General features: G+C 32.5%; 1 protein-coding gene across 1 annotated transcript; it reads left to right on the forward strand.

Annotated features, from left to right (window-relative positions):
- Window positions 1-7,499: 7,499 nt before the first annotated feature.
- On the forward strand, window positions 7,500-13,686 carry LOC136235523 (lipid phosphate phosphatase 1-like). The gene is made up of 9 exons (XM_066025237.1): window positions 7,500-7,632; window positions 7,779-7,859; window positions 8,641-8,865; window positions 8,943-9,030; window positions 9,100-9,209; window positions 9,292-9,382; window positions 9,508-9,696; window positions 9,799-9,858; window positions 9,986-13,686. The coding sequence occupies exons 2-9, from the start codon at window positions 7,797-7,799 to the stop codon at window positions 10,177-10,179; spliced, it is 1,020 nt and encodes a 339-aa protein (XP_065881309.1). The 5' UTR covers window positions 7,500-7,632; window positions 7,779-7,796; the 3' UTR covers window positions 10,180-13,686.
- Window positions 13,687-23,362: the final 9,676 nt, after the last annotated feature.

The following is a 23,362-nucleotide window of genomic DNA, read 5'->3' on the forward strand; positions in this document are numbered from 1 at the left end:
TGATGCTTTGATCCTGTTGTAACACGGTCCATAACAGAGATGACTCTGGGGTGTGAACGGCAGACGTTGGGTATCACAGGAAGTAATTACAGGATAGTTATACATTGGATTGAGCATTTTTCACTCCCGATAAATGGGAGATACGTCCAAGGATCGCTTGTGGAAGACTTGACTCTAAATCCTTGCAAGGTGATAGCTTAAGACTTGAAATGCAGATTTCACTTAACCTATCTAATCGGAGTTAACTCGGCCTGTACAAGTAAAACGAACGTCTCGCTATATGTTACTTGACATTATCCATAGTCATAAGATTCATTTCAAGGATGTAGTTGATGAAGGATCGAATTATACTGTAACTAATACGGAAAGGTCAACGACAGAATCAACCTGTCTTCTTATAGCTCTGGGGGAATGTTTCGGATCTGCCAATCACATTTCACGTACTCATTCCGTTATGCAAAGATTAAATATAATTCTGAGAAAATTAATTTAATAGTTGCATACGGCTAGAAGCAATAAGAACCTAATGTGTCACACATAAGACTTGGAGCCCAAAAGAGAAACAGATGTTAATTAATTGATGGAAGCCCAACTGAGTGCACTAAGGCCCAGTACCTAGGGGGGCGATTTATGTATGTGAAATACATAAATAAATTAATTTGATTTTAAACAATTTTAATTAGATTATGATTGTGAATTAAATTAATTAAAGGATAAATAATTTAGGAGGTTTAATGAGATTTAATTGCTTCTATTATTATCCTGTCAAGTTATTATTATTATCTTTATATTTAGATATAATTATAGGTAATAACTAATAAGAATTTTATTCCGAATTAAATTCTTATTTCAGTAACCTAATTCTATCTAACTAGGGTTTAGATACAAGAGACTACATATACCCCCCTTATAGTAGAATTCGGCCAACCCTAGCCAACTGGAGAGAGAGAATTTCGACCCCCTTGTTGAGGATGAGATCATCTACCGCTTCTTTCCGTTTCAATTGATTATTAATCTCTTTCTCTTGTTCCTTGATCTTGTGTTGATTTATTAGAGGCAATCTATTTTGGTTTCTTTCATACGGTTGAGTTCTAATCATATTTTGAATTGTGTTTTTGTCTTGTGCTCGGGAACTCGGAGTAAGAGTTGTGGGCACTACGATTGCAACGGTAGATAGTTCATCGAAAGGTATTTCCTTCTATCCCTCTTTATATGAAATAACGATTAACGGATCTTGGGTTAAAGGAAAAAGGTTAAAATTTTTATATTTCCGCAGCCAAACGATAGCCTATTTTCCTTCAGTATGCACTGGCAAACTTTACAAAACTCTCTACTCTATTGTTCCCATCCGTCAATTAATCCTGGGTCTAGAGACTGAAACTAGTTGAACATTGGTCCTAGTAAAGTCTTGAGAAAACTCGACAAATGATCCATTCGTTTGTGTCGTAGATATCCATAAGCTATTTATACTGTCGAACTTGTGCCACTTGATTTCTCTCTCCCTTATAATGGGGTAACATTGGAGGCTTGAACCACCAATCTTTTTCGTAGATCAGGATACGTGATGTGAAGGGTGAACCTTTTAGAGATGGAGTTAGTTTTCTAGTTTGATACCCATACCTCTATAGGGCGTCTAGCACATGCCAGCCCATATCTTGATAAGTCCTCTCAAGGCTAATAGGTCAGGAGATGGATTGACCTGCTCCGCTTTTCTACATATTTCTACAATCGGTTGCGACCTTGTTCTAACCTCTGGCGTTGGACTTTCCAGTTGGCAATAGTCATTGTCTTATAAGAGGATCAAATAGCCACAGTTCTCTCCGAATCTTTGCCTCGTCTGCACATCTTGTTGGGGCTACAATAGGCATCATTACTGGCTCCTTTTGGACCTCTTCCAATTGACGTACGGGGTCATGATAGGCAACATTATCTGCTCTCTCTAGATCATATGTATATCTAGATGTCCCACCGTGACCGCGATAGGAACCGACATCCTTATGGTAACACTACTAGGTTGTGGTGGAGAAGGAAATGAGACAAATGCCTCCATCCTTGCCATAAAGCCTGTCAAAAGCTCAATCAGTCGATCTCCGGAGCACTGACTCATATGGGTCATAAGGACTGCTTTTGCCTCATTTATGAAACTGGTTGGGGAAGCATTATCCATGTTTTCCACTAGTACTTCTTCTGAAATTAGAACCGAGGTTGTGACCGGTATTGGTATAGTCCTTGTAGGTTCCATTATTGCGAAACTCTATTTATTTAGAGTTCCACGCTCACCGCACTAATTTGATAACTACCCTTTGTCGATACATATTTCGCCATTGGGATGCGTCGTTGGGTTCGACCAGAGGCACTCCGATGCTAAAGTCAATACCATATTGAAAAGTATAAGAATATAAAAGGTATTTAGAAAAGTGATAGTTAGCTTACTTGAAAAGATATCCCGTGAAGGATATATATATACATCTTTTTGTAACATTCCTGGTTTAATGAGACTTAATTGTGTCGTTGCAACATTACTCTCACTAATGGGTATTTATTCCTATTAAATACCATTTATTCCTTGCCAGAAGGAATAACGCTTCTTCTTAGATTTCTTGATAACAGTTCAACAGATACTGAACAAGGGAGATCCTTTCTCCATGGCGGATCCTTTTCATGGATTGATAGTCTTTTGGTGTATCATTAAGCAGGACCGTCCCTGAACTTAGGCCAAGAGTGCGGCCGCTCAGGGCCCATGGCCAAAAGCGGCCCAAATGTTTTTTTTTTATATATAGTAATTTTTATATTATAAATGTAGTTATAACACCCATTTAGGCATAAAAGTGGACCAAATAATATGATATTTTTGTTTTGGGTCCAGCCCATATTTAAGGTCCATTTATTATTAATTTTGACTTCTTTGAGAAGCTTAAGTTAAGATGTATTCAAGTGAACGAGTTTTCATTATTGAGACAAATGAAAGGAAGAAGAAAAGACACACAAAAGAAGATTTTTAGTTTTGGCCTTCTCTCCTTAGGCCAGTTCACGTTTATGTCGATTCCCGGAAATTGAACCATCAGATCGTCATAATTTTTGGACAGGAGCGTCTTGACATTATTCCTTGTTCTCACCGTTGTGATTGTCGTTCGGAGGTCTGGAAGGTCTGTTCGGGTCTGGGGCAGATTGTAGACAGATTCTTCTCTTTTGTTGTATTTGTTTTCTTCATTGATCTCTTATTGTTTATGATTGTTGTTGGTGGGTTATAAACCTTTGTAAGACTTTGTTGGGTTTGTTTTGCCCTCAATTTTATCATAATAAGAGAAGTAGGGTAGACTTCACAAAAGTCCCATGGTTTTTACTCTTCACACCGAAGAGGTTTTCACGTATAAATCTTGTGTTGTTGATTGTGGTTTAGATTTCCATTCTTGTGGTTATAGTTGTTGTTTTGATTTGGAACTTGGGTTGTGTTTTGGTTGATTGTTTGTGAGATAGATCCTTATGGTGTTGTTATTGGTATTCCGCGTGTTATTGGTAACCCGTCTTTTGGGTCCTTCAATTTTAGATTTAAAATAGATCAAACTTTCTAATTCAAACTTATAAGTACAATTTTTTTATATTAAAAGTACATTATCTCTTATTTCATGTAATACCATAAAATGTCAGGACCGACCCTGTCATTAAGATAGTGTGTCATATGTTTGGCATATCACGATTCGATAGCTCTAGAGGCTCTTCCTCGTTTCTTGCCTTTTGTTTACTTACTTATTTACTAATCATGATGACATCATATATCATTTTAGATGATATTTAATTTATAAATATTGATTCAATGATTATTTATTAATTTAATTTAAATTAAAATCGGATTCAAAATCTTTTCTGAAACTATTTGATTCTAAATCGAAATATAAGTATTATTTCAATTCGTTATCCAACAAAAATTAAGAATATGTGGAGCGTTTCTAGTTGAATTAGAGCATCTCCAACAGACTCTTAAATTGGCTCTTAAGTTAAAATTTGAAGAGGGAGAATAAAAAAACAGCTCCAACAGCCTTTTAGTAGCTCCTCAAATTACTAAGAGCTTCTCCATCCTCTTTATTAGAGCATCTCCAAGAGACTCTTAGCGTACTCTCTAAAAATAATATAAATAATTGACTCTTAGTGATTTAAGAGTGACTAAGACATATCAACTCCAACAATACTCTTTATATTCACTCATTATTTATTATTTTATCATTAAAATTATTAATTGTTATTATATTTACCAATAGTGTGAAGAGAGTGACTCCTCCAAAATAAAATACTAATAAACAATGAATTAAGAGGCACTAAGAGGTGGAGAAAGACTCTCTATTAATAGAGAGGATAGAAAGGCTCTTAGTGATTTGAGGAGCCACTAAGAGGCTGTTGGAGCTGATTTTTCATTCTCCCTCCTCAAATTTTAACTTAAGAGGCTGTTGGAGATGCTCTTAATAGAGAGTCACTCTCCACCTCTTAGGCTCTGTTCTTTATTACTGAAAAAAACTGAACTGAACTGAACTGAACTGAACTGAATGCTACTGAACTGAACTGAACGATACTGAATACTGAACTGAACTGAATTTAACTGAATGCTACTGAACTTAACTGAATGATACCGAACTTAACCGAATTTAATCGAACGTAACAATAATGATGATATTAGACTTTAAAATAATTTAATGATAATATTGGACATTAATAAGCTTATAATAATAATAATAATAATAATAATAATAATAATAATATTTCTATCAAAAAAAATAATATCAATAATAAATAAACATATTATTAAAGATTAAACTAAATTAAATATCAAATAAAATCTAGGCTCGATAAAATCCTATGACATTAAATAAAAATGAGTCTAATTTAAATTAAAAATATAAATTACATACAAACACAAATTTATATATAATTTAAAGCCTATGAAATTAAATACAAATTTTTATATGAATACACACTCTTAACTTTTTATTACAATTAAGTATTAAGGTACAAAAATACCTTTAACGTTTTGGGTCCGGGGTTATTTTACTCCTAACGTCTAAATATGAATTTTCATATGAATACAAAATCTTGACTCAATTTATCAATGTTAAGGGTAAAATTGCTATTGGCTTCTAATATTAGGGATAAAATTGCACTATTTGAGATATTAAGGTAGTTGAGCCAGTTAATTTTTTAGAGCATTGTAATGTAAACGTATTAATATAATATTTATTTACTTTTCGCAAAATTTGCAAATAAGTTGCACCAAATAATTATAATTATAATAAATAATGATAATATATATAATGACAAAACATAAATTATATATAAATATAATTATAATGAAAATAGATAAATTAATATATAATAATTATAATAAATTGTTGAAATTATAAATAAATAATGATAATAATAATAAATTATATATAAATAATAATAATATATAATAATTATAATAAATAATGATAAATTATTGAATACTGAAACTGAATACTGAACTGAACTGAACTGATTACTACTGAACTGAACTGTACTGAACTGAACTGAACTGATTGTTACTGAAATTAAGTAATAAAGAACATGACCTTAGTGTCTCTTAATTCATTTTTTATTAATAATTTATTATTGAGAATTCTCTCTCCTCTCACTATTGGTAAATATAACAACAATTAATAATTTTAATGATAAATAAATAAATAAATAGTGAATATAAAGAGTATTGTTGGAGATGATATGTCCAAGTCACTCTTAAATCACTAAAAGTCAATTATTTATATTATTTTTAGAGAGTGCACTAAAACCTTGTTTGAGAGTTTATAAGATGTAAATGAGGTTAAATGTTTAACTTCGTTTAGGAGTTTAAATCTGGAGGGGAATGAAGGTTAAATTTACTCTGCAGAGACAAGAAATTTTAAAAAAGTTTACGTTACTCCTATTAACCCTTAATTTGGAGGTTAGAGTTTGAAGGTTAGAGGAAGTAAAGATTTAACCCCATTAACCTCTATTTACTCTCAAAAAAATAACTCCCAAACAAGGTTAACTTAATACTTAACCTTCCATTACTTCCATTTACTCCCATTAATCTTCTCCCAAACAAGGACTAAGAGTCCCTTATAGATGCTCTATGAAGTCGAGAAATGTGACACCTGAGGCCCACATTAGAATCTGTTTTCGTCAAAACTGAAAGGGAAATTATAACAGAATGGGAAGAATCAACGTGAAAGACAATGTAAATGCAGCATCTTCGGTGTAAGAGCAGAGGTATTCAATTGTCAACCTTTTGATGCGGTCAAGTCTACAATGTGGAAATAACAATTCTTATTTTTACAAGGCCTCCCCACCGACCTGTGCCGTTCATCTAGAGAATCAAGTAGACAACCTTCATGGGTTTAATTTCATTAATAATTTTATATATTTATCAATGAATATGTATGCAAATATTTTGATTTCACTCATTTTAGAAATTTACTTTTTTTATGTTTTCTTGTTATTAACATTTTTTCATATTATCATTTTTGTACAAAATATTATATCAAAATATACTATTAATTTATAAAAGTTCCACCATAATCATACATATGTTATGTATATTTCATTTTTTACTTTTTCGGTATTAGCAAAAGTGGAAAAGATTCATTTGGTGATGAAAATGATTTAGATCCGAAGGACCGAAAGAGTCTAAATGATGAAGAATGGATGAAACAGTTTCAATTTTATCGACAAACTTGTTTGGAAGGTTTGATATGAAAGTAAAATAACAGTCAAACCAATTTTTTCAAATTTTCAATAACATATGCCTAAAATTGATTTTGCTTGAAAAAATTATAATCAAATTTGAATAATTTCATATGTTATAAATCTAAATCTACACTTCTTCAAAACGTTAGGATGAAATTCGACTTATCCTAATTTTATTAACCCCTTTTAACTCTTCATTTAATCATAGCCTAACAAGTGTAGCCTAAGAGTTAATTTGGTATTTGGAATTCATCTTTTATTGTTCCAATTAAATATTAAAGTTTGGTAAGGAAAAAATATGATTTAGTAAAAAAAAAAAATTATACTCACAAAACACTAGCTTTTAAATATATTCTATATGGAGGTGTGTACGGTTCGGTACAATTCGGCGATTTGAAAATCTCTAAAAATTGTACCTAATTAAGCCAACGGTACAATTCGGTTCGATGTTACCGAAAAAGTTAACGGTTCAATCTGGTTCTGGATCTTTTTTTTTCCGGGTATTCGGTCCGATTCAAAAAAACTCTGAGATCCACGCTCAGCCCTAATTCTATAGTTGATTGAAACATGAGTTAAAAGAACAAGTACTATTTATGTAAAAAAAAAAAGAATGACAATAAAAAAAGTTCACTATACTATACACATCGGTTTATGAAATAGGTACTCCTTGGACCCAATTTAGAAGGACCCATGCGACTAAGAATGGTCAAGGACGAGACGGAGTTTGTTGATCAACAGAACAGTCGTCGAGTTTGACGGTTAAGCACTATTTATTTATTTATTTCAGATATAAAATTTGCAGTAAAGCAATTGTTTCACTTTCAGCGCCTAAATCCAGTTCGAATTTGTTCCGCACACTGCTTTCTTCCGATACAATATCTTTGTATTTCTTCACTTCAGGTATCTTTCTTATCTTTTTTATTGCTTAGTATTCACTATTCTTTTCTCCTTTTCTTTTGGATATCACTTAAGATCGTCTCTGTTCCCCCCTTTTCTTGTCAGTATGATAATACTCTTGTCTTGACTGTTCTATTCTTTTTGTTCAGAATCATCTCATCTCTTCAATGGCGTTGAAGAATATCTTCTCATGGCTTTCTCTTCAGAATTTCCGTCGCATCTTTCACCAGGTCCGTTACATATTTCCTTCATATTCATTAATTGATCATCAATCCAATAGTAGGTAATTGCTTTTGTTGTTTATTCTTAAATAAATTCAATTTCTATATAATCAGATCTTGACAAAAACTGCCTTTCAAAGTAAACTTCATTCATTACATAAACAGAAAGGATATATATATATATATATATATTATATAGTGACAATGTGATAATTTCTTATTTTAAATTGAGGATCGTTGAAGGTTTTGTTTGTATTCCAAATATATATGCCACCTTGCAATTGAGGAATCGGTGAAATTTTGTCCGTTTTAATATTATTATGTTTTTTATTTAAAAAAGAAAAACTTAAAAAAGGAGTTTTGGTTCTGAGCCAACAACTGCACGTAAGTGTCAGTAAAGGGAATGTTTAATTGCTTAAAGCAAGAAATTGATGTTAACCTAACACATTTTCTGTCACAATCCTTTATTAGTGCGTCAAATTCCTGTTGTTTATAGTTAGTATATAATACATATACGAACTATATATCAGATGATCAAGAACATGATCCTATACTCTCCATGATTTCTGGACTGTTTTTCTATATAAAAACGCCTTGTAAAATAAGTTGTGCTTATCAAATAGGAATTTAAGGATATTAAAGACTCAAAACTTAATCTACTCCTAAGTTTAGTGGATATCAATAGGACCGTCTAACAGGATTGGATATGTATATATATACTACCAGATTCATGTATGATAATAAATTGGCACTGGTGTTCAGAGTTGTTGATGGTTTAATATATAACTAGGAGGGAAGAATGATGGAGGTGGATCTAGGAGCACATACAATTAGATCGCATGGAGCTAAAGTTGCCAAGAATCATCTCCATGACTGGCTCATATTGATTGTGCTTGGTGTTATAGAGATTGTTTTGTTTTTGATTCATCCGTTTCGTCGATTCGTGGGTAGAGATATGATGCATGACCTTAAGTATCCATTCCAAGATAACACTATCCCTACTTGGTCTGTGCCGGTGAGTTCATTTTCTTAACTATTTATTTACATATTTTAGGAAAGATACTTGTTCTAACTGTTGTCTTTGATGCTCAGTTGTATGCAGTTTTGCTGCCTATTGCTATTTTTGTTTTCTTCTATATTCGAAGGAGAGATGTTTATGATCTGCATCATAGCATTTTAGGTATGTTTGCTTTGTAGTAGTTCACACCAATTTTTGGATTGAAATATTAATATGAAACGAGGGTTGCAGGACTATTATTTGCTGTGGTGATTACTGGTGTAATTACGGATGCAATTAAAGTTGCAGTTGGTAGGCCTCGACCTGATTTCTTTTGGAGGTGTTTTCCTGATGGAAAGGAAGTAAGCTAACTCCTCTTTTTCTTCTTGTATTCTTGGCTAATTTGTATATGATTTATGTTAATTGGTGCTTGTTTTCATTTAGTTTTATGATGGGTTGGGCGACGTGATTTGTCATGGCAAGGCTAGTGACATTAAGGAAGGATATAAAAGTTTCCCAAGTGGTCACACTTCATGTAAGCATATTTATGCTATTTTATGTGTTATTGTTACTTTGTGATAGACTGACAAACTTTGAATATTTCTCACATAAATTTAGAGGTTATAATCTAATTAAAGGAAGAATATTGTGCAAGTGCAGGGTCATTTGCAGGATTGGGATATCTGTCGTTGTACTTGTGTGGGAAAATAAAAGTGTTTGATAGAAAAGGGCATGTAGCTAAACTCTGCATCGTTGTTTTTCCTTTACTTGCTGCTGCTCTTGTTGGCATATCCAGAGTTGATGACTACTGGCACCATTGGCAGGATGTATTTGCTGGAGCTCTTATTGGTCTGTCTCTCTATTTATTTAATTAAATTTCCCTTTACATGCTACTAATTAAATAACAAAAATATGTTTAGCCATCAATTAATTATATATTGATGGTGGCAGGAATTGTTCTTTCAACACTCTGCTATATGCAGTTTTTTCCAGCTCCATATCATGATGAAGGTAAACCTTTATTATTATTATTTCTTCTAGAAAAATTGATAGAGAAAAATCAACTCGCAAAGTATTGTTCTAAGATGAACTTTTATTTTATATATATGTATATATTTATTTTGAATACTTTTATTAGGATGGGGGCCTTATGCATATTTCCAAGCTTTGGAGGAGTTGCGTACTTCTAGTACTAATACAGATAATGGAAGGCGGAGGAACGCTGATGCACTAAACATGCACCCCATGGATGTAGAAGTCGTGAGTTTACAAATCAGACAACACGACAGCGAATTTACATCATTGGATGAGTTGGAATTAGGAAGGAGGTGATCCAACATGTATGTACATATTATGTGATTTTTTTTTTATGGTATCATGTTCCTCTCACATTATGTGTACATGTTTTGTAGATTCTTTTTTTTTTCTTTTGTTAATTTTAGGTTTTTTTTATATTCTTTTTTATTAGAAAAATAAATCTTATAAAACTGCTCCTTTAGAGGGCCTTAGAGCATCTCCGGTTGAAATTACTTTAAAAGTGCCAAAACTTAATACATCAAACTAAAATATAATATTTTATTAATTTAATCATCCATATTACTCTCGGTATTTTTTTTGTTAAAAATTCTCCATTAGTAAGCAATTTTAAAAGTTACTACAATGGTCTCCTAAATCATTACTTTATATATAATTTATTTTAATTATAAATATTGTCAACCAATAGAATGCTATATCAACTGGCACTCTTTTAAGCACAATCTATTGGAGATACTCTTATAACTCTAGTTTATACTCCAACCAAAAAAATAAAGGTCAAACCTCTAGAACAATGCAGTTTGCAAACTCATCAATTTTATTATTCTTATGGTAAAGTTAAAAAAATGTTATTTATGCAGTTTACAAACTCAAATATTTCGTCGATAGACTATTTATCCAAAAGAGAGTGATTTAAAAAAAATTAAAATATCTATTTTTGCAACTTACCCCATATATAAGAAATGATTTTACAAATTAATTAAACTGCAAATATTTTTTGATTGAAAGTTTGACTTGCAAATCCTTTAACAGCAAACTGTACAAACCATAATCTTTGTTTGCAAGTTTTAATTGTGGGACTATGTATGCAAATTAACCAAACCAAATTTTTTTTTTATATATACTTCACCTTTAATGTTAAGAGAGAAGTTGTGAAATAAATTTTGGAAGGCTTCTACATCTGTTGTTCTTGTTGAGTGGCAGTGATTGAAAAAAATTGTGTGTTGTCGATTTTCAATTCCATTTTAATTGACTACATTCTGATTTTTTTATATATATATAATTACTATTAAATTCAGATAAAAGATTGAAATTTTTTATGTTTAACAATTGAGATTAAGTGGCCACTAGGTCGGCTCCCCATGGAGCCGATTATAACATAAAAAACCAATAACAAAAAAATACACCACATGTCTTTAGACTATAAAAGAATAAAAAACTAGGACTACTTCATCCGCTTAATGGCATTTGTATAAATCCTTAAGCAAATGTAAAGAGAAAAATAACATATCATCAAATGGGACCCTGATGAAACCATTTATAGTTTGTTTCTAGCTAACCAAACTCGATAAACATAAAATGTCGACGTTAGCCTGCGGATTGAAGCTTGCAAAGACTTTCCCCTAACTCTTTTACACATAGAACACCAAACTCTTTGAACAACATGACACATTAAAAAAATATGCTCAAATCTCTAGATTGCATTACCACACTAAACATAATTCTCATTAGTCACCATATAAGGCTTGAACATTCTTTTCTTAACAGTCAACCTCCCATCCAAATAATCATCAACCAAAACAAAATGTTACACATTCATCCAAGTTGCGAGAATATCAATGTTCAAAGGAACAGAAGGATCCTAGAATCATCCACTCTTAACAACTCCCCCAAACTCCTACCGTGTACCCAAGGGTCATACCAAAAGGAAAACACACTTCCATCTCTTAAAGTATACCTACATTTATCACTGAATACATTAATCCACAAATACGCCTTTAGCTCTAGTAGGTTTCTATTGGCTACACCTTTCATTTTTGGGCTTGCAAAAAGAATTCGAGACTACAAAAGTTGTTGAAAAAAATTAACTATTAATTTAAAACAATTAAGGAATTGTTGTGAAGTCCCGATTAATGAAGAGTTATTTTGTAATTTGTATTAATTAGGAACTGATTATGTAATTTGTAATTATTAAAAAAAAAAAGAAGGAAAAGAAAAATGGTGTGAAAATGACCACCAAATTCAATGGTCTAAATTAGACCACCGAATTTTGGTGGTCAAGGTAAACATTGCCAGCATATTAATTGCTGGCAATGTTCCCTCCTTGAGCTATAAAAGCCAAGGAGGAGATGGAGCAAAAAATCACAATTTTGTAAAAATGTGAGTTGAGAGCATTAAGAGTTTAGGGAGCAAGGCAAAATGAATTAAAAGAGTTTTGTGAGAATTAAGTCTCCGGTTAGGAGATTTTAATTTGGAAAGGGTAGTTTAAATATTTTGGGGGAGAAATAAAAATAGTAAAGATAATTATTTCGGGGTATTTTCGGGAAACACCGGAGTGTACTATTTTTGTTTTTATCTCATTGTAACTCTAGAAAATTTCTAGAGAACACACTCTTGTAAACCTCATAAATTCAATAAAATTGTTTTATCGCTTCCGCTAAATTGTCGCAATCGAGAAAAATTCCCAACAGTGGTATCAGAGCTATGGTTCAATATTGGGGCTCCTGCCAATAAATTCCCAACAGTGGTATCAGAGCTATGGTTCAATGTAGCGTCACCCACCAAATCAATTGGGCGTGAGAAAATTGAGAAAATGAGCAAGCAGTTGAGGGAAGGACCGCTGGCATGGGGAAGTCCAAATGTTTCGTGTAAGAAGTTTGGGCGCGTGCAATGGAATTGCAGAAACAAGAGAAAAGAAAATGTCAATGTGACAGACCATGTTGGCGAAGAAGAATTTGCTTAATTTGGAGACAAGTGCTCCAATAATTGAAGGTTGATGAGAAGTGCATCAACAAATTGATTCGGTGAGAAGTGCACCGAGAAGTTGTTTGCGGAGAGAAGTGCTCCGGTGATGATGGGAAAGTACATCATTGATTCGGTAAGAAGTGCACCGAGAAGTTGTTTGCGGAGAGAAGTGCTCCGTTTACAAGGTGATGATGGGAAAGTACATCATATATATAAAAAAAAATGAAAGTTTTAAATTAATAGTTAAGGGGAAGATTGTTGAAAAAAAATTAACTATTAATTTAAAACAATTAAGGAATTGTTGTGAAGTCCCGATTAATGAAGAGTTATTTTGTAATTTGTATTAATTAGGAACTGATTATGTAATTTGTAATTATTAAAAAAAAAAAAAAGAAAAAAGAAAAATGGTGTGAAAATGACCACCAAATTCAATGGTCTAAATTAGACCACCGAATTTTGGTGGTCAAGGTAAACATTGCCAGCATATTAATTGCTGGCAATGTTCCCTCCTTGAGCTATAAAAGCCAAGGAGGAGATGGAGCAAAAAATCACAATTTTGTAAAAATGTGAGTTGAGAGCATTAAGAGTTTAGGGAGCAAGGCAAAATGAATTAAAAGAGTTTTGTGAGAATTAAGTCTCCGGTTAGGAGATTTTAATTTGGAAATGATAGTTTAAATATTTTGGGGAGAGATAAAAATAGTAAAGATAATTATTTCGGGGTATTTTCGGGAAACACCGGAGTGTACTATTTTTGTTTTTATCTCATTGTAACTCTAGAAAATTTCTAGAGAACACACTCTTGTAAACCTCATAAATTCAATAAAATTGTTTTATCGCTTCCGCTAAATTGTCGCAATCGAGAAAAATTCCCAACAGTGGTATCAGAGCTATGGTTCAATATTGGGGCTCCTGCCGATAAATTCCCAACAAAAGTACCCTTACCACCATTACCATGTCCATTCCATATAGGGATGGCAACGGGTAGAGTACTTGTTGGTAGTGCCAATTCCAAACCCTTATTTGTTTATTTTTTTTAATTACATGTACCTGTCACATTACCCTAACGGGTATACTTTTTTGCATCTCATACCCGTCCCATTTAATTCGCGGGTACCCTTACCCGTTAAGAATACATAAATAAAACTAAAAATATTACAAATTTAACAACATATAAATTTAATAAATCATCTATCTAAAAATTGAATAAATTGAACCTTAATCAATAAAAATAAAGTAGTTTAGTGGTATCACTCAATGGTTGTTGTTGAGCGATTTCCGCAAGTGCACGGTTTCGCTTGTAGTAATAAAAGATATCGATCCCACAGGGAACGTTTTTTCCACAAAAACTTATTTAGATATAGTTTAAAACGACTTAAGGTTTATTTAATAGATAATCAATAATTGAATTTTGGTTTTGAGATTGAATTAATAAGAATCAGATTGGAATATATGTAGAATGTTAGAAATCAATTCTGTTTTGAGTATGAATTACAAAACAGAAACATTTAGTGTTTAAAATAAGAGAATAATTGTACTCGTTTGCATTAAGCAAAGAAAACAACTTTAAACTTTGTAAAAATTATAAATGTGTAATAACGTAAACTCCTTCAATTAAAAGGCTTTGAACCGCAGACGATCTTCCTACGGTCGAGCAAGATCGCTACCTTAATCAAATTAATACTTATTTCCGATAGGCCGACCTAACGATCATATCGTCCGTAAGAATGAATTTTCCCAAGTGTTCAATAAAGTTTTCTTGTAAAGATATTGAATTTAACTACGTTTTAATGAAAACACCAGAACTCATTTCGGATCATTTACTAAAGTGCTACATAAAAATATATTGAATTGCATAAACTTTTATTAGATGAAGTGTGAATTGATACAAGTTTACAAAGAATAAAAAGCATGGAAGCATTCAAGAGGACTTAGTGAGTCCGGGTTGTCAATCCTTCCTCAAACCTCGTTAGAGTTTGTTAGGCTCCGGGGTCGAATCCGCTACTTAATCTTCTCGCTAAATCTTCGGAATAGAGATGGTTCTTCTACTACCAAAATGTAAACTAGTCTTGAACAGATCTTAATCTAAATCTAATTGCTACTGTGTTTGTAATTAATTAATAAATAATGTGTGTACATCATATTGTTTTTACAAAATCGAACTTCTAACTCTGAATCGTTTCTGACTCAGAATTTCTGCATAAATTCTGTACTAATCTTAAAATCTAACTCTCTACAACTCTGAATTCAACTCTTTATTTATAGATGTTGAAGAGTCGTGTTTAGGGGTTGTGTCCGCTGCGAAGAGACGTTTTTATCCACTCGAACGGATGTGTTTCTTTGAATTTCAACATGTGAAGGATTGCTGCCAAAATTTCTGATGTTACCGAGATTCAAGAATCTCAGTCGAGATTGAGGGAGCAATTTTCAGCCGTTCGAATGCAAGAGGAGAGTGTCTGGGAGACGCGTGTCATGACCGAGATTGGGGAATCTCGGTCGCGACACGGGTGATTTTTCCCGGCGTCGACTTCGTTTCCCGTCTTCATTTCGGTGCATTTGATTTTCTTCGTCTCGTAGGGTTTTTCCTTCGTTTTTGACCTCTTTTCGTTCCTATTTGGATTTTACCAAATATTTAGGTACCTTGTATGAAAGAAACATATTCGGACGTAAAAGTACTCTAAATAGATATAAACAGCACAAATTCATAACAAATCTGATGTAAATATTGATGATATTTTAGGTATATTTTGGGCTTAACAAATCTCCACACTTAATCTTTTGCTAGTCCCGAGCAAAATTTTACTGAATTTATCCTTTAACTAATCTCTTTAATAAAAAAATAAAACATATATCTTTGTATTTCTTTTTAAATTAGTTAAGCCGAAAAGATTAACTTCGCATGACAAATTTATACGCAAAATATCAAACTAACTAGTATAAAGGCGATATATCATTCGTCTTGTATTTTCAATTCTAAATTGAAGTATTCGGGACGATATAAGAACGCATGTTATTGAGTCTTTCGTCTCAAGGCATTTTAAAGCACAAAATTTCCTTTTCCAAACCTAAACTATTATGTGAATTGTATTAAATTTAAATAAGTATTTAGGTTAATTTATTTGCTTAGTTACGCCCAAGATAAGGGTGGTCTTGATCGTAACTTTATATGCATTTTATTTGTGTTCGCTTAAGAGGTACCGACCATGCCATGAGTGGACGCAATCGTTACTTTAAACTTAAAACACGCTTAATTTTTGCTTTTAACGTTCCTTCCATACATCGATTGTGATAAGGGTGGTCGCAATCGTGGCCAAAAGTACCGTCTACTTAATTTTTCTTCCCTTTCATACCTCGATTGTGATAAGGTTGGTCTCAATCGTGGCCAAAAGTTAAGAATACGACTAATTGATTTAATTAACATGAATTATAAAATTAAAATTGTAAATTGGGAAAAAGAAAAATAGCACATTCATCCTATATTGACTTAAAATTCAACATGTATTATGGCTAAAGTTTCCTTAAAAACTTTAATTGGTGTTAATGTAAGATGAAATCAAACCGAGCTAAAAATTGTTAGTTCAATTTAATGCCTATAAACCTAATTGAAAATTGAAAATAAGATTTAGTGTATCATGATTTTTGCATGATATAAAACAGAGATTAAGAATAAAGAATTTTTTTTACTAAAATACATTCACTCGAGACAATTTTACTTAAAATCGTATCGGAGATTTATGAAAAATTTGAAAAATATTTCCCGTATAGAAATATTATTTCTATCGATAATGATAACCTAAAAATAATCATAAGTTAAAAATATTTTTAAACATATGAAAATGTAAAGTTAATGAAAAATAATGTTTATAAAATAATATCATTTTTGGAAAATAATATTGCAAAATGTGTTGCATTTGCATAAAACAATTGTTGCATATTGAAAATGTTGCTTATATTTTTTTAACATGTATTAATATTTAAATACATGTCATTCATTCTTATTCGTTGCATTCATTCGTACTAAAAATAAAATGATATATGCAATATCTCCTCCCACACTTAATTTGGACCATGTCTTCATTGGTGCAAAAATTGATAAAACACGAAAAATTATACGAAATAAATCATAAGAATTAAGAAAGAAAAATTATGAAATTAAAGCATCCAACATAAGATATCAAAATTGAAAATGTACCAAACTGAATAATTAAAGCATTGTACCAAACTTAATTAAAAACAACACAAAAAAGATATAGGAGTTGAGAAAAGATAAGATAAAACCTATTCTTGTGAAGGTGAAACCGGTGGAGACGGTGTGGTCACTACGCCTTGACGACGGAAAAATGATAACAACCGGTGTCGGGTAGATGTGTACTCTCTCCTGAAAGTATGGATATTGGCATCCACCGCATTAATTCTTGAACTCAGCTCTTGGTTGCTTTCAACAATATCATCTAACCGTAAATTCATTTGACGGATGTGTGCATTCATTTGGTTCAAAATTCGTTGCAAATTAACTTGATCATGAACATTGTGCACTTCTGCAACATGCTCTTATGCTTGTGCTTGGGCTTGTGGTTCAATATGCTCCTCCTCCTCACCTTCTTCTTCATCTTCACCACCCTCTTCGGTACCTAATCCATGTGAACTAGAAGCTCCGCCAACCGTTTGACTGCTAATGTGCTTAATACGTGTCTCACAAGAGACAAATTCGGGGGAACCTTCCTTAAGCAAAAATTGGCTCGAAGAAGACCGGAATATCCAAAAGAGGTAAATTGCCATGGTAAGTGAGGTTTTGAAAAATCCGTCAATTCACCACGTGCTCCCATAACAATCCCGGTAATAAAATTTCCCAAAGGTACTTGCATAGTGTGGGATGCGGAGGCACGTTGCAAATTGTCGAATAGCATGCCAATGCTATAAATTTGAAGACCTTTAAAAATACAATCTAGCACAAATAAATCCCTAACTTGAACTTTAGAACCCTCAACTCTTCCAAACAAGGAGAAAGATAAAAACATGTGAAAGTAAAATACACAATTATCCCTAATCCACTTGCTAGATGTATTTTTGGGATAAAAAGTGTCATGGTTAGACAAAGAATGCCAAACCGTATGTGTATCAAAGTTGCTAGTAGGAAAACCAAACATTTCACCCATTGCTTCATAGACAATCGCATATCTAATCCCATTATTTCGAAAAGAAATAATTTTTCTTCTTCTTATCATACTTCAAAGTGCGGCATAATCTTGTAACATGCCCAAAAAGAAAATAGGATAAAAATTTATTGAAATAGAAATTACTATTATCCTTAAGGAGCTTGCTAGAAGTGTGCTTGGAATTAAATTCATCTAATCCAACTTCATAATTTTAACTTAAATCCCTAAATGTAATCCTCTCATTCTATTTAGCATAGGAAAGAGTAACCAAAAAGTCAATAATGTCTGTTTCACTATGCGTTATGTCCATAAAAGTACTTGTACCGTTGTCCGTCCTCATCTGAAATAATGTTGAATGGATCCATATTCAACATGCAAACAATTATTAGAGGTAGAGGAAACCTTGTGAGTAACCTTCTTATGTCTAAACATGGTGTTTAAATGCCAGATTTATGAGAGAGAAAATAGAAAAATTCTGAGAGAGATGGAAAAATAGAGGGTTAGGTTATGGAGGTTGTGTATAGGAAAGAAGTATGTTGGATAGGTAAAAATTTGGTAAAAAAGTAAAGGTGATATGGTGTGGAATTGATTGTGGAAGAAGAAAATGTGTTTTAAATAGAGTTGATGTAATGCTTGTGTAAGTGATAGGTAATAATAGGAGTGAATATAGGTGTTAGGAAGTAGTGTAGGAATAGGAAAAGGTTGATAATTTGTTCAAATTCGTGCCTATAACCTTGCCTACAGGTCGCGTGTCGTGAACGAGATTCCGAAATCTCGATCGCGACACGAGCTTTTTAAGGAGAATTATTTCTCCTGAAAGTTCAGTCTTCGCTGTTTGTGTAGGGATTCTGAAATCCCTACCGAGATTCTGGACCTGGTAGCTTATAAACGCGTATTTTTAACTCTACAATAACTTATTCTTCCTGCAATGATGTCCTATTAATGTATGTATTAATTCCTGTAACTTAAAAACACAATTAAAACATTAAATGAAGGGAAAACCAAAGGTTTCACCTTAATAAATATTGAATTAATTAATTGAATTGAATGTATCATAAATGATCATTAATGTTCATAAATGATCATTAATTCTTTAAGTGAATTGAATTTAAACATGAATGTACATTAATCTTAAATGGTTAATAATTATTATTACTTATTAACATTTATCATTCAGATATACAGATTCATTTGAAAACTTATAGATTAAACATACATTATTCATAACAAAAGGTTCAAACATGAAATCATATTGAAATTTTATTGAATGAAAAACATATGTACAAATAAATAGAAAGAACATATATACAATTTAAAATTTAAACAAACCTATTTACATAAATATATACAAACTAAAACAAAACAAAATCAAATGGTATCCTGTTGAATTGGAATACGCATTGCACGGGCCCGATTGATCTTTACTTGCACGAAGATCTGTCTTTCCTCAGGAGAAAGAAATCTTGGGCCGACTCTAAAAATTCTCTTTACAAGTCCCTCACTTTCCAGGAATTCATAGTCAAGGATAGGGAATGGTTCTTTATCAGTTCATGGAACCGAAACTGATTCTTTTGTTCCAAGGATAATTCCACAGATAATATTCCCGAACCCAATCTTTCGGTCCCTGGATCGTGATGCAGCAATTAACCCCTCCATTAAGATTTTTGAGGAATTAACTGTGTTGCCTTGGAAGATTTCTCCCAACACATACAATTAAAAGAGGAAGTCATGTTTGGAAGAAAATATGTCTGTAACTTTTTGTTTTAAAGAGTGAGAAGAATATCAGAATTCTGATAGAGATGAAAATGAAAGTAAATAATTCTGATCTTCTCTTTAAAATATATATAGTGGAACAGAACGAATTAATGTGTCTGTTAGGAATGAAATGGTGTCAAGTTGTGCCTTTTAGGGTGAAAAACTGACAGAATTTTCGAATTTTTCAGCAAAGGATGTAAGAAAAATGGAGAAACGAATGTGACAGGTCGTAATAACGACCATGTCGCGACCGAGATTCTGGAATCTCGATTGCGACACGCTTTTCCCCACCTGGGAAAAGGCTTGTCGAAACATCCTTTTGCTCGTCTCGGTAGAGATTTTAAAATCTCGGTACGAACATAAACTTTCTAGCTATTCCTGAAAAACCTAAACTTGAAATCTCTATTGAGATTTCTAGAATCTCAACTGAGATTCCTGAAATTTCACTAAACACATTAAAATTTTCGGAAAATCAATTAAAAACATGACTTTAATGAATTTTTATTGAATAAAACTTAGTTGTACACAAATCTAAAAATCAAATTATAAAAATAAACAAAAGTAAAATAAATTAAAAGTAGTAAAAATTAAAACAATGGACAAGATATAAGAAAAACAAAATTAAATATATGAAAACTAATTAATTTAATTTTCATAGAATACGTCCACTGATTCAATTGCTTGAATTGGAGCGCATTCGTACTCAAAATATTTTATCAACTAAATATGGTCTTTTCCATTTTAACTTACCTGGAAATAATTTCAATTGGGAATAAAAAAAAGTAGAATTGTATCCCAAACTTTGAAATCATCATTATTATTATTATATATATATAGCATTTTTTTAAGCGCTTTCTTTTTTTAGCGTTTTCTCAATTTAAGGATCTAATGATTTCGGTTGAATGCCCGAACTTCTAGTTCTGTGCACGAACAAAAACTACGCACATGAACCGAAACTTTCAAAACTATATTAAAAGTATACAATTCCTTCCTGGCAGATAAGGCAATTTCATCATACTTCTTATATATCTGTCTGAGAAGAGCTGATCAGCTGTTTTTTAGAGAGATAAATGTAAGTGTTTTAAGGAAATGATAAAAAGGGAAATTATTAGGGTTTAGTGTAGGAGTTGAAATTTTTTACAAAGAGATATGATATTTTGGTGAAGGGTTTGGTTTATAGAAAAGAGTTAAAGGTGTTTTGGGAAAAGGTAAATTTTTTTAGAAGAGTCATCTATCACGTCTGACATCCTGTTTCAAAAAATTTCTTTCCTCTCTGATGTATTTGCATGCTGAATTTCTTTTCTGTAGACTACTTCTGTGCATTTATCTCGATGATCAAATCTCCAGTTTATCTTTGAAAAAACTTGGATTTTTTTTATCTGCAAACATCTAAATGCAAACGTTAAATAACAACGAGGATTTAGTCCTATTGACCATCCTCAATAAATAAAATAAAACTAGAAAATAAATAAATACATATATTATAAACCAAGGTTCGAAATAAAACACGAAAAACATAAATTTTTGTTAAAAATTTGGCGCTCCCCGTCAACGACGCCAAAAACTTGTTGCGCGATTTCCGCAAGTGCACGGTTTCACTGGTAGTAATAAAAGATATCGATCCCACAAGAAACGTTTTTTCCACAAAAACTTATTTAGATATAGTTTAAAACGACTTAAGGTTTATTTAATAGATAATCGTTAATTGAATTTTGGTTTTGAGATTGAATTAATAAGAATCAGATTGGAATATATATAGAATTTTAGAAATCAATTCAGTTTTGAGTATGAATTACAAAACAGAAACATTTAGTGTTTAAAATAAGAGAATAATTGTACTCGTTTGCATTAAGCAAAGAAAACAACTTTAAACTTTGTAAAAATTATAAATGTGTAATAACGTAAACTCCTTCAATTAAAAGGCTTTGAACCGCAGACGATCTTCCTACGGTCGGCCAAGATCGCTACCTTAATCAAATTAATACTTATTTTCGATAAGCCGACCTAACGATCATATCGTCCGTAAGAATGAATTTGCCCAAGTGTTCAACAAATTTTCCTTGTAAAGATATTGAATTTAACTGCGTTTTAATGAAAACACCAGAACTCATTTCGGATCATTTACCAAAGTGCTACATAAAAATATATTGAATTGCATAAACTTTTATTAAATGAAGTGTGAATTGATACAAGTTTACAGAGAATAAAAATCACAGAAGCATTCAAGAGGACTTAGTGAGTCCGGGTTGTCAATCCTTCCTCAAACCTCGTTAGAGTTTGTCAGGCTCCGGGGTCGAATCCGCTACTTAATCTTCTCGCTGAATCTTCGGAATAGAGATGGTTCTTCTACTACCAAAATGTAAACTAGTCTTGAACCGATCTTAATCTAAATCTAATTGCTACTGTGTTTGTAATTAATTAATAAACAATATGTGTACATCATATTGTTTTTACAAAATCGAACTTCTAACTCTAAATCGTTTCTGACTCAGAATTTCTGCATAAATTCTGTACTAATCTTAAAAATCTAACTCTCTACAACTCTGAATTCAACTCTTTATTTATAGATGTTGAAGAGTCGTGTTTAGGGGTCGTGTCCGCTGCGAAGTGACGTTTTTATCCACTCGAACGGACACGTTTCTTTGAATTTCAACATGTGAAGGATTGCTGCCAAAATTTCTGATGTTACCGAGATTCAAGAATCTCAGCCGAGATTGAGGGAGCAATTTTCAGCCTTTCGAATGCAAGAGGAGAGTGTTTGGGAGACGCGTGTCGCGACCGAGATTGGGGAATCTCGGTCGCGACACAGGTGATTTCTCCCGGCATCGACTTCGTTTTCCGTCTTCGTTTCGGTGCATTTGATTTTCTTCGTCTTTCGCTCTTTTCGTAGGGGTTTTCCTTCGTTTTTGACCTCTTTTCATTCCTATTTGGATTTTACCAAATATTTAGGTACCTTGTATGAAAGAAACATATTCAGACGTAAAAGTACTCTAAATAGATATAAACAGCACAAATTCATAACAAATCTGATGTAAATATTGATGATATTTTAGGTATATTTTGGGCTTAACAGTTGTAACATTTTTTAATATATAAAAACGTTATGACGGGTAACGGGTACCGGGTACCCTGGGGAGTATTCCCATACCCGTCCCATTACCCTAACAGGTAATGATTTTGATCCTATACCTGTCCCATATCCTTTTATACAGGGTACAGGTAGTCCTATTAGGGTTGGATAGTGTCGGGTACCCACGGGTATACTACCTGTTGCCATCCCTAATTCCACATGAAACTTCTGCAACATTTATCTACCTACTTCACAATAGACATGTACAGTATAAACATAAAAGCCTAGTACATATGCATACCATTGAGAAATGAAAGGATGAGTTGAACTCTACCAACAAAAGATAAACATTTAACTCTCCATGAATCAATCCTACTAGTGATCCTATTAATAAGCCTTGCACAATCAGCCTTACTCGGCTTCCTGTAGATTATAGGAACCTAAAATACCTGACAAGCAGAGTTCCTTCCATAAAACTAATAATAAGACAAAACTGATCCTTAACACCCTTTGACATACCACTAGAAAAGATCACCCC

Source organism: Euphorbia lathyris, chromosome 1 (assembly GCF_963576675.1).
Source record: "Euphorbia lathyris chromosome 1, ddEupLath1.1, whole genome shotgun sequence".
Taxonomy (NCBI): domain Eukaryota; kingdom Viridiplantae; phylum Streptophyta; class Magnoliopsida; order Malpighiales; family Euphorbiaceae; genus Euphorbia; species Euphorbia lathyris.

Excerpts from the sequence above, each read along its gene's own strand:
- LOC136235523 (XM_066025237.1), top strand. The coding sequence starts at position 7,797 with ATGGCGTTGAAGAATATCTTCTCATGGCTTTCTCTTCAGAATTTCCGT. Across the intron at positions 7,860-8,640 it reads TCCGTCGCATCTTTCACCAG|GAGGGAAGAATGATGGAGGT; the intron begins GTCCGTTACATA and ends ATATATAACTAG. Across the intron at positions 8,866-8,942 it reads TCCCTACTTGGTCTGTGCCG|TTGTATGCAGTTTTGCTGCC; the intron begins GTGAGTTCATTT and ends TTTGATGCTCAG.